Source organism: Muscardinus avellanarius (assembly GCF_963383645.1).
Source record: "Muscardinus avellanarius genome assembly, chromosome: 3".
In the NCBI taxonomy this organism is placed as follows: domain Eukaryota; kingdom Metazoa; phylum Chordata; class Mammalia; order Rodentia; family Gliridae; genus Muscardinus; species Muscardinus avellanarius.
Window position 1 is genome coordinate 147,287,325 of NC_137788.1, and position 11,470 is coordinate 147,298,794.

At 48.6% G+C, this 11,470-nt stretch overlaps 1 protein-coding gene across 1 annotated transcript in view; it reads left to right on the plus strand.

Annotated features, from left to right (window-relative positions):
* The window catches only part of BLM (BLM RecQ like helicase), a gene marked incomplete at both ends in the record, with an annotated part of 67,233 nt that extends 56,828 nt beyond the window's left edge, over positions 1-10,405 (plus strand). Inside the window, 3 exons of the mRNA XM_080690787.1 lie at positions 3,734-3,856; positions 5,809-6,010; positions 10,231-10,405. Coding sequence (XP_080546913.1) covers positions 3,734-3,856; positions 5,809-6,010; positions 10,231-10,405 — 500 coding nt within the window. The remainder of the gene's footprint in view (positions 1-3,733; positions 3,857-5,808; positions 6,011-10,230) is intronic.
* Positions 10,406-11,470: the final 1,065 nt, after the last annotated feature.

The following is an 11,470-nucleotide window of genomic DNA, read 5'->3' on the forward strand; positions in this document are numbered from 1 at the left end:
GGTATGGGGCTCAGTGATAGAGTGCTTGCCTAGCATGCACAAGGCCCTGGGTTCAATCCCCAGCACAGCAAGATAGGTAGATAAGAGCCGGGCCTGGTGGCGCATGCTTGTAATCCCAGCATTTGGGAGGCTGAAACAGGAGGATTGCGGTTCAAAAACAGCCCCAGCAACTCAGTGAAACCCTGTTTCAAAAAATAAAGAATAAAAAATAGGGCTGGGAGTGTAGCTCAGAGGTAGAATGCCCCTGGGTTCCATCCCCAGTACCACAAAAAAAAAAAAAAAAAGGTAGACAGATAATTGGAATTTCATATATGTGGTATGATTTTAATTTTATGCTTTGCTCTAAAGCTGAATGTTAAAAGATAACAGTAATCTAAAAAACCAGATGTCACTTAATTATTCATACTGATTATTTACATGCCTTATATAATGTTTAGCTATATTTCTGTACAAATGTCTTTACTATGAAAAGCTAAGTTCCCTATGAAAAGAGGTTATGCTTTCTGTTTATTTAAATCTGGATATAGCATACTGCTGTGTTTTTAGTTAGGAAATAGTAGCCTGGCATGGTGATGCACACTAGTAATCCCAGTGCTTGGGACGCTGAGACAGGAGGATCACAGGTTTGAAGCTGGCCTTGACAATTTAGCATGACCCTCTGTAACCTAGTGAAACACTGTTTCCAAATAAGAAATAAAATTGGGCTGGGGGTTTAGCTCAGAGGTAGAATGCCTCTGGGTTCAATCCCCAATGCCAAAAGAAAGGAAGGAAGGAAGGAAAAAAAAAAAAGACTTGTAAGGTGTGATGCATGCCTGAAATCTTAGTACTTGGGAGGTTGAGACAGAAGATCACAGGTTCCCAGCTATCCTCAGCTACTTAGCCCAGTGAAACTCTCTTTCAAAATAAAATAGGGCTGGGGGTGTAGCTCAGGGGTAGAATGTCCCTGGGCTCCATCCCCAGTACAAGAAAGAAAAGAAAAGAAAAGGGAGAGAGGGAGGAAGGAAGGAAGGAAGGAAGGTAGGTAGGTAGGTAGGTAGGTAGGTAGGTAGGTGCTTGCTGACCCTGGCGTGGTAGCACAGGTCTGGAGTCCCAGTACTTGAGAGGCTGAGATAGGATCGTGGATTCAAAGTCATCCTCAGCAACTTAGTGAGACTTTTTCCAAATAAAAAATTAAATAAGGCTAGGAATATACCTCAGAGGTAGAATACCTCTGGGTTCAATCCCCAGCACAGAAGGAAAAAAGGGAGGGAAGGCGGGAGGGAGGGAGCGAGGGAGGAAGGAAGGACTTGCTGATTGAAGTGATTTCTAAGTACAAGATAGCTTACCTCAGAATTTCAGTAGTCAAGTCTCTAGAAAATACGTTTATTAGTTGCCTGGTGTACGTTCCCTTGTGCTCCCCCTTCATGAAGTCTCCTAATCACCTCCTCTCTTTTCTACCCCCACGTCTTTGTGTTTCCTTGGCTTCACTAACGGTGCTGGGGAGTGAACCAGGGCCTCCCGAGTGCCAGACTGTATTCTACCACTGAGCCGCACCGCCAGCCCGCCCGTGCTCCTTCCCTGGTGGTGCTTTCTGAATGGCACCAGAAGGTGTCAACAGAAGGTTGCATGTCTCTCAGTAACGAAAATGCAATACTCTGGGCAATTTTCTACTCTGGGCATCTTTTTTTTTAGGTCATGCAAAACACTTGATTGTTGCTTGAAAGAAACTATGAAATTGTGGTCATTTCCTTAAAGACAGATAGTATCTTCTTAATGCCACATTTATTCACCATTACTGTGTCTCAGAGCTTTTGTACATGCACAGTTCCTTTTTCAATGTTGATCACTGCACAGTCTTTTTGAAGACATTTTATGTGGCAGTTAAAGTGAATATGTACTGTACCAGTAACGCAGTCTCTGTGGACTGCCGGCAGTATTAGTAGCTGTGACTAGGTTCTCACGCACAGGCAGTAACAGCCGCAGGACATCTGCCGTATAGCCACTCCTTGTAGGACGCATCCTGACTTCAGGAACGCTAATACGTGAAAAGGCTATGTGACTTAGAATCAATGAAAAACAGTAATTTTTCCCAAGGCTAGTAGTGTAGTTTCCTAACTGGTACATTTTAATCTTTCCAAAACCACTAAAAAACCACAACAGCTCTCTGGATAAGTTATAAATTCTGTCGAGGGTCTACATTTCTGCTCGTCTCTCCCTCTTCATCTTCCACTGGCCCCTTTCATAAACCTTCTGTTCTGTCCCACAGTCTGCCGCTTTTCCTCTAAACATAGGAATGATGTGAAAATCACAGATTGGAAAAGATCTGGAATCTGCCCTTTGCTCAAGTCAGACACAGGATTATTGCCCCCTCGCCTCCAAGCTCATGCGGGCTCTCCCCGCCTCCACTCCTGCATCCCAGCTCTCCTCACGCCGCTGCGGTGGCCTCCCCCAGGCCCCGGGTCCCACTCTCCCTTAGCAGCCAGGCTGACCCCTGAGATGGCAGGCCTGTCCAGTTGCAAGCCGATGTGCCATCTCTCTGCAAATGACCCTGAACTGCCCACTTCCTGCCGTACCCCAGGTGGGCAATGTACCAGTATTGGAATTGCCTAGGAAGATTTGGGAAAGCTCTGATTATTAATATATTTCAAAAGAAAATAATTGATATATTTTAAAAAGTTGTGTCAAAATGGCGGCAGTCATGGGTAAAGAAAGGACTTGATTTCTGCCTAAAACAGGCAGCTATTTCAATGTAAATTAACCTAGCTCAAAGTAATTAACCAGTCAATAGGAGAGGAGAACTAGGCCTTTCTCTATCTAAAGCCAGATCTTAAGAAGAGAACTAAGCTTTTATCTAAAGACAGATCTACATGATGATCTAGGGAGGATGGAACAGGGTTTGACCTTGCCCTTCATGAAAGAAGACACCTTGCTGGGGGAGGTACCTTACAGGGATGTTCACTACATCAGAGTCACGCAAACAAGATGGAGGTCATGGGTGTAAAAGTCTGGTCCACGTGTAATCCCTTTGGTGTATTCATTTCGAGTCACTGCCCCCCCCATGCCATTTGTCATGGGGTTGTATTTCTATTTTCTGTATTTCTATCTTTCTAATAAACTTCTTTAAATCTTCAGCAACTGTCCAAGCTAATCATATTTATTCTTAGCTTAGGACAAGAACCCACTGTAATTTTTCTGTTTTTGGTCATTTTGGCTTTTGTTATGGGTTGGGGAAAGGGTGTCCGGGACCCTAGCAGGGGTTCCCGGGGAACAGTTTCCCAAACCATATTCTCCCAGTCCATAACAGGCAAGGCTGGAGCAAGAGCAGCCAGGCTGGGCGGCGGCGATTCAGCAGTGCCTCCCTGGCTGGACAGGAGCTGGAAGTAGAGATGCGGGCATCCCAGCAGCCAGGGTCTTGCAGCTAGACGAGTCTTGGCAGTGGGGACCAAGGCAGTCCAGTCAGCTTGAAGTCTGCGCATGCCCGCGGGTCCAGCCTTGGCTCCCAGGCCCGCGCTCCCCCTGGCTGCCCTGGCTGCCGCCCCTTTCCTGCTGGTGCTCCGTGGTGAGCTCCTGCGCTCGGGGTCTGTCCGCTGCCTTTGCGGTGCTAGTTCTGTCCTTTAGAAAGTTGGCCTGTGTACCCGGTGCTTTGCAGTCGGTTGGCACTTAGCAAACACCAGCTGAATGAGTGACCGAGCAAGAAGTCAGTGGATCTTCCACGGGTGGTAATCTAAATTCCTGATTTTATACCCATGCACAGAATCTTTATCTTCCGATCCTGAGGTTTTGCTCCAAATTGATGGTGTTACTGAAGACAAGCTTGAAAAATACGGCGCAGAAGTGATTCCAATATTACAGAAGTACTCGGAGTGGACCTTGCCAGGTTTAGTATTCAGCCAGACGTGTTTTGTAAAGGCCTGTTTTTCACGTTGAGCGACGCACCTCAACATGAAACTGTAGTATGCTGAGATGCACCATAAGAATTAGGACTAGACTCATGTCACTAGTGGGTTATATGATGCCCCGCACCTGTCACATTGAAGTTCAAGTTCTTAGCACCCCAGCAGTGTGTCCAGCGCCTCGGAGAAGACGCTGGGCTTAGCTCCCCAGGAAAGCCAGTGGCTAAGCCTGCAGAGGGCCCACAGGTCATTGCTGCCCCTGGTGAAGCATGTGAGTAGGAGTCAGGAGCCCCGCGCCCAAGTCCTATCTGCCGCCATCTCCCCTGTGTGATCCTTGGCAGGCTTCCAGCAACTTCTCTGTGCTTCAGAGTCCTTATCTGAGGAGGGAACATGTTATCTAACAAGCATGTCTAAAGATAAAAGCCAAGGGTTTAACTCTTTTGGAAAAATGAATGTCTTTAGAATGCTGTCCCGATTAGTCACTGAGAGAACCTGCCGAGGGAGGACGACGGGCAGGGTCTCCAAAGGCCACCAAGGCCTGTCCTGCGGCGCCATCGCCAGCCTCACCAACCAAGGGGAAACTGTGAGCAAGGGAAATAGTGAGAGCGCAGGAGTCTGCCCTCCGCTGCCAGGCTGCCAGGCAGGGAGGCCAAGAGCAGCCAGGCCGCATCTCCAGCCGCGCAGGCGGGTGGGCGCCTGCTCCGGGCTGAAAGGGCAGCTCTCGCTCCACAGCACTTATTTGTTAATACAGTGCTGAAAAGCCAGGTTTTCACAAATTCCTTTATATGATAATTATTCCATTCAATTCCATGTTCTGAGTACATTTAGCATAGTAACTGGTTGGGGGGGGGGGCTTCTGCTGACTTAGACAGGGCTGCTCTGGGGGCGCAGCCTCACAGGGCCAGGGCGTGGAGCGGCCTGCCCTAAGCCCTCACCCTCACAGCCCCCCAGTCTGCAGGTGAGGGGCAGCCTGTCAATTTCCCGACCAGATCACTTCCCCCTGAGCCGTGGTAGAATCCGGGCCCTCCGAGCTGTCCCTCCTCCAGGCGTCAGGGTGCCCAAGGACATGCGGGGCCACCAGGCAATGGAGCCAGACCGCTGAGACCCACAGGGAGGTTCCCTGACTTGAGGTGAAAATATATGTGGAAATGACTATCCTCTTTGCAAACACAAGCTTTCATACAGACTTTCTCCTGCATAAGGTATGAAATGTTCATAACAGTTATACAAAGAAGCAGCTTTGTCTCCGAAGAGTACAATATGGCCTAGAACTTTTTGATACTCATTTATGAAGAAATGAGTGTTCAGCCAGCACAGTGGCATACACTGTAATCCCCGTACTGGGGAGGCTGAGACAGGAAGATGGCAGGTTCAAGGCCAGTCTCAGCAGTTTAGCAAGACCTTCAGCAACTTAGTGAGACCCTGTTTGAAAATAAAATAGGACTAGGGGTGTAGCTCAGAGGTAGAATGCCCCTGGGTTCAATCCCTAGTACCAAAGAGAAAGAAAGTAGTGTTTAAGGATGAGGATGAGGCAGAACACAGTGTATGTTTCCCGTATATCAAGCTTAACTTTTCAGCATGTTTACAATGATAAATAAACTGCTTGCACTTTTTAGATCACTCGCCAGGAGAACAGGTCATAACAGCCACGTATGAGTTAAGCCTGACCTCTCTGGCTGAGTTAAAGATGATCAGTTTTCTATTAAATAGGGAATTCTGATTCCCTTTCATTAAAAATCAATTGCCATTAAGCACGGTGGGACTTTTTGACAGAATGTGTGGTTCTTGCTGAATCGTTAAGGCGCATACATTTGGCAGGCGCCAGGCGGCACCGAGGGTCGACTGCCTCGGCCGCGCCACGTGTCTCCACACAAACCGTGTGGACTTGAGCCCCAGCGCCGGGCCACCTGTCAGTGTCTGCGTTTCTCATTCGTAGCTGAGGACAGTTCCCCTGGGCTGAGCCTGTCGGGCTGCAGACACACTGGGAAGAATGCCCCGGAAGGGCTGGACGAGGAGATGCCGGTGTCTTCTCACTACTTTGCGAATAAAGCCAGAAGTGAAAGGAAGAGGAAGAAGATGCCAGCCTCCCAGAGGTCTAAGAGGAGAAAGACTAGTTTCGGCGGCTTCAAGGCGAAGGGGTATGTCTTTTGCAATATAGGGTAAAGGGAGGGACGGACAAGAGGACGCAGAGCTCCTCTGGCCTGCTTTGAAGCCTTTATTAAAATTAGCCATTATTAAATAGTGCCTCTCCAGTTAATGGACCAATAATTAGGGTCTGACCCAAAACAAAAACATTGCTTCAGACTTTCAAACAATCTACTCCTAAGTTGATTATGACTAAACTTGTCTAATTTTTAAAGCTTCTCCAATTTTGACCTTACCTTGGAAAGTTTTTTTAGTGTGGAATAATTGTTTTTCTTAAGCGACTTTTCCTTCAACAATACTATAAATCATGCACTAGCTGAACAATTAACAAAAGGGTTGCGTTGTCTTCCTGGCTCTTACGGTTCTGCCAGTGCTTGCTACGGTTCTTTTATGGCTGCAGAATTCTGTGCACGGCCACCTGGACACTGGGTGCCCTCCGTGCATTCAGGAGTGAACGGGCAGTGGCCAGGAGACCTTCCCAGCCTCTGCAGAGAAGAGGTCACGGGAAGCCAAAGGTCAGCACACCAGGCTTGGGGGCTGCAGAAATAAATGTACTCTGGGCCGGGATGTGTCCGTCTGGGGCAGTCATCATTGGAAGAGCAGTGACAGCGTGCTGCTTTTTCTTTGGTTTTTGGTTTTCATTTTTTCCCTTTTTGGTTCTGTAAGTGAACCCAGAGGCATTCTACCTCCAAGCTACAACCCCAGGCTACTTTATTTTTTAGTTGTTGGAATTATCACTAAGTTGCAGAAGTTCTTGCTATGTTGCTGAGGCTGGCCTTGAACCTGTGATCCTCCTGTCTCAGCCTCCCAAGTACTGGGATTACAGATATGAGCTACCACACCTGGCTTTGTGCTTATTTTTCCTAACTCAAGTGCCTCTAATAATATTCTCTGTCCTGACCTGTGTCTTGTAGGTGAGGCCTGGCAGAATAGGGACCACCCCATCTGTCTGGAGAATGTGGCCCCCAAATTACAGCATACGGTAACAGAATTGCTTGTAGAAATAGGGAAATGAAGCCAGGCATGGTGGCGCACACTTATTATCCCAGTATTTGAGAGGCTGAGACGGGAGGATCCCAGGTTCTCAGCCAGCCTCAGCTACTTAGTGAGGCCCTCAGCAACTTAGTGAGACCCTGTTTCAAAATAAAGAATGAAAAATAAGACTGGGGGTATAGCTTGGAGGTAAAATACCCCTGGGTTCCATCCCTAGTACTGCAAAAAAAAAAAAAAAAGAAAGAAACAGGGAAATGAGTCTGTAGGCAACTCTGCAAGCTGTCGTGTTTGCTTCTACAGTTTTCTACCTCTTTTCCTTCTGGGTAATGAAAAACAAAAGTTGAGTGGGGGAAGAGAAAGGAAGGCAAACGTTACCAAATTGTCAGTTCTCGTTAAGTCCATAAACAAACATCTTGTGTGTGCTAAGCCTTCTGCCAGAGTACAGAAATGAAAGGCATTAGTAATTGTTAGTTTAATTTTGTGGGTTTTAGTGCGCAAGTGACCGGCAGATATCCCTCAGAGAGAACATTTTCTTATTTCCCTCATTTATTCCTCCGCCTTGGGAAACACTCGTTTCCTCGGTCGCTCAGGCCGAGCAGACCTTAAAAGGCCTCTGTGGGGAAGCTGCAGCCGGCTGTACTGGAGGCTAGTCCCCGCTCCAGCCTAGCCTCTGGTCAGACCCTGGCCTGCCCAGAGCGCGCCCACGTCCGCAGGTTGCCTTGGCGTCCCCAACCCTGGGGAATGAACAAAGGAAACCATGGCTAGGTGCAGCGGCACACGCCTGTAATCCCAGTACTTGGGAGGCTGAGGCAGGAGAATCACAGGTTCGAAGACAGCATCAACAACTCGGCAAGACGCTGTTTCCAAATAAAAATTAAAAAGCACAGGGGCTATAGCTGGGAGGTAGGATGCCCCTGGGTTCAATCCCTAGTGCCAAGGAAAAGAGAAACGAGCAAAGCAGCTGCGGTGCTGGCCACTGCGGCTCCCTGTTTAATTTTCACAGTATTTGTTTGTGGAGAGTGAAGTGCTTTGCTGTATCACCAAGAACCTCATTAATAAGTGGCGAAGCGTATACCTGTCCAGGAGCCAGTGCCAGCTTCCATGCCAGGTTTTAATTAGCCTGTGTGTTTGCCGTGGGATTCTCGTCTAATCCCCACTGGCTGAAACAGTAAGTTTCCTAACTTTGCACCCTGCCGTGGCCTCTTTACGTCTCATGCCATTCTCCAGGTTCCCACTGGCCGCTCCGGGCCGCTCCCCTGGTGGAGCGTCCTGCAGTGCGGGGCGACGGCTCTCCTCTGAGACCTCGGCTCTCCTCTGAGACCTCGGCTCTCCTCTGAGACCTTGGCTCCAGCACGCACAATGAGCCAGTTGTGTTCTAGGCTCGCCGAGTGGGAGGAAAATGGATGGCCCCATTGAAATGGAGGCTGCTGTTGGCAGAGGCATCCTGTAAATCAACATAAACAGCAGGGTTTCGCTTGGGGCTTAATTTCTCAGCGGGAAATCAGCATAGGGAAACTTGAGGCTGCTCCTCTGCCTCTCCAGCAGGTCTTCGCCAGATCTGCAGTAAAATTGCCCTAGAGCAAGAGTTTTTAAAGTATTGGAAAGCCACTCCTCCAGCCTAGCAGAATGCCATTGCCTAGAGGCGGTGGCCCTTTTTTCCTGGACCCCAGATCAGAGCTGGGGAAGCATTGTCGCCCTGGAGTCTGGGCCTTCAGAGCAGCAGGAGGGCCCGAGGGGGTTCCGCCTGCCTTGGCATGGTGATCTGATGGGAGAAGAATCCTGAGGTCAGCGGCATGGGAAGTCGTGCTGGGAGGACTTGTAACCAGCCAGTGCAGGGGCTTCTTTCCTGCTTTTAAAAGGCAGCGGCAGGGCGAGGGAGCTGGCTGGTCTGTGGGTATGGGCCACATCGCTGCTGAGTGCCCCGGCCAGGCCTGCCCAGGAGGAGGCTCAGCCCTGCTCCGCCTGGCCACCCCGGGGGCTGTGGCAGCAGGGTCAGAACCAGAAGGAACCAGCTCTGCCCCGTCTCCACTTGCCCATGAAGCTGCCTGCTCCGGCACTGTGCAGGTACACTAATTCCAGCTTGTCTCTTGGCCAGGGGCTTGGGCCTTCAGATATTTTCACCTGGCTCAGCATGGCACCCCTGTATTCTCAGGTACTCAGTAGGCTGATGTAGAAGGATCACAAAGTCAAGGACAAGCCGGTGGTGGCACACATAATTCCAGCACTTGGGAGGCTGAGACAGGAGGATCACAGGTTCAGGGTCAGCCTTAGCAGCTTAGTGAGGCCTTTCACAACTTAGCAAGACCCTGTTTCAAAATAAAAGAATGAAATAGGGCTGAGGGTATAGCTCAGACGTAGAATGCCTCTGGGTTCTATCCCCAATACCACAAAAAAAATAGTAGTAACTTAAAAATAAAATAGGGCTTGAAGATAAAATGTCCCCAGGTTAAAACCAAAAAAGGAAAAAGAAAAAAATTGTTTTATATAATTTTTTTTTTTTTTTTTTTTTTTTTTTTTTTGCAGGCCTGGGGATGGAACCCAGAGGCATCTGACCGCCAAGCTACAACCCCTGCCCTATTTTTTATTCTTTATTTTGAAACCGGGTCTCACTGAGTTGCAGAGGGCCTAAGTAGCTGAGGCTGTCCGCGAACCGCGATCCTTCGATCCTCGATCCTCGGGTGTCAGCCTACCACGCCCGGCTTTGTATTTGATTTTTTTGTTGTTCTTTCTCTCCCTTTATCTGGGCGTGTGGATCTCAACTGTGTCCCTGGGGGCTGGGCTGGGGTACTTTGTGGGCTGCTGATGATATGGGTTCCTGACAAGTCACAGAATTTTAAGACAATCCTTGACATTTTGGAAGAGGGGAGGCTTTCTACCTCTGGGTTACATCCGGGCCCTGTTTTACTTTTTGTTTGGAAACAGGGTCTCCTTTGGTTGATGAGAGTCTCACTCCTGGCTGAGGCTGTCCTTGAACCTGCAATCTTGTCTCAGTCTCTCAGGTACTGGAATTACAGGCCTGTGCCACCCACCCTACCCCTTGACATTTTAGAAGGGCAAATTTGTGTGGTAGACCGCAGTCCTTTACCTTACCCTGGGGTTTATAGGCAGAAAATGCACAGGCAGGAGGCCAGGAAAATCATGGACTGTAGCGCTGTGGAGGTTAGGAGACCATTCACTGTTGTTATTTACCATTTTAATTTTTTTCTTTGTCACATTTTAGGGGACCTATCACAGGCAGAAAGGCATCTTCTAGAAGTAAGTCCTCTAACATCGGGTGCAGTTCAGCCTCGTATGGTTCTCAGACAGCTTCAGGAGCCGGTAGAAGACTGGGGATCATGGCTCCGCCAAAGCCTGTAAATAGACCGTTTCTCAGGCCTTCGTACGCCCTTTCCTAACCGCCTCGGTGTACGCAGAGCCAGCCTGCTCTCGGCATCTGACCATCTGTGGACACAGAGCTGCTAGTCTTAGTAGACTATTTGGAGTTTTTACTCGTATCTGTTAATAGTTAAATAAATGCTTGGGAGTGATCATTCTTTTTTTAAATAAACAACTTCTTTTGAATAGCGTGTTTTGCTGCCACAAACATTGTGGCCATTTTTTTCTCAGAATGTCTAAGTGGTAGCTGAATCATCTCTCAGAAGGAGAAAATCTTTTTTTTTTTTTCTAATTGGAAAACAAGATCTCGCTGAGTTGCCAAGGGTAAGCTCTGTGATCCTCCTGTCTCAGCTTCTACAGGCGCTTGACACCACACCCCTCGGAGGAATTCTAAGCAGAACATGAACTCCACTGTGAAACTGGAACTTACTGAATAAGACAATATCAACAAAATTAAAAGACAAACGACAGAAAAAAATGGTACAAAGGATCAGTAGCCGTAATATAAAAAAGTTCCTAGAAATCTACGAAAACGTCAGCACAGAAAACAGCTAATAAAGGATATAAGTAGTGGGCTAGTTTCAGAAAAAGAAATACCAACGGCCCACAAATAGAAATCTAAACTGGCCAGGCGTGGTGGCACATGCCTGTAATCTCAGTGTTTGGGAGGCTGAGACAGGAGGATTGCAGGGTGGAGGCCAGCCGGAGGAACTTGGCAAGACCCTATTTCAAAAGCAAAAGGGCTGAGGACAGAATATCTTGGAGGCAGAGTGCTTGACCAGCTCGCAGGAGGCCCTGAGTTTCCCCAGCACCAAAAGAAAGAAAATGTCAACACTGGGAGAGAGGTTCTGTGAGTGAGTATATTAAATATTGACGCACCTCTTGCTTCGCCTTTTGTTTGCTGTCCCGTGGCGCGGCCTCATCAGGAGGATGGCCGGGAGGCCCTGCCTGGGCCGCAGGTGTTGTGAAGGTTGGCCAGAAGCCCAGGCCACGCCTGGGGCCTCAGGACTGAGGTGGGCCCTGCACCCAGAGCCTACTTCCTGCTGCCCGAGCTGCATCGAGGGCTAAGGTTGCTGACGGCCGAC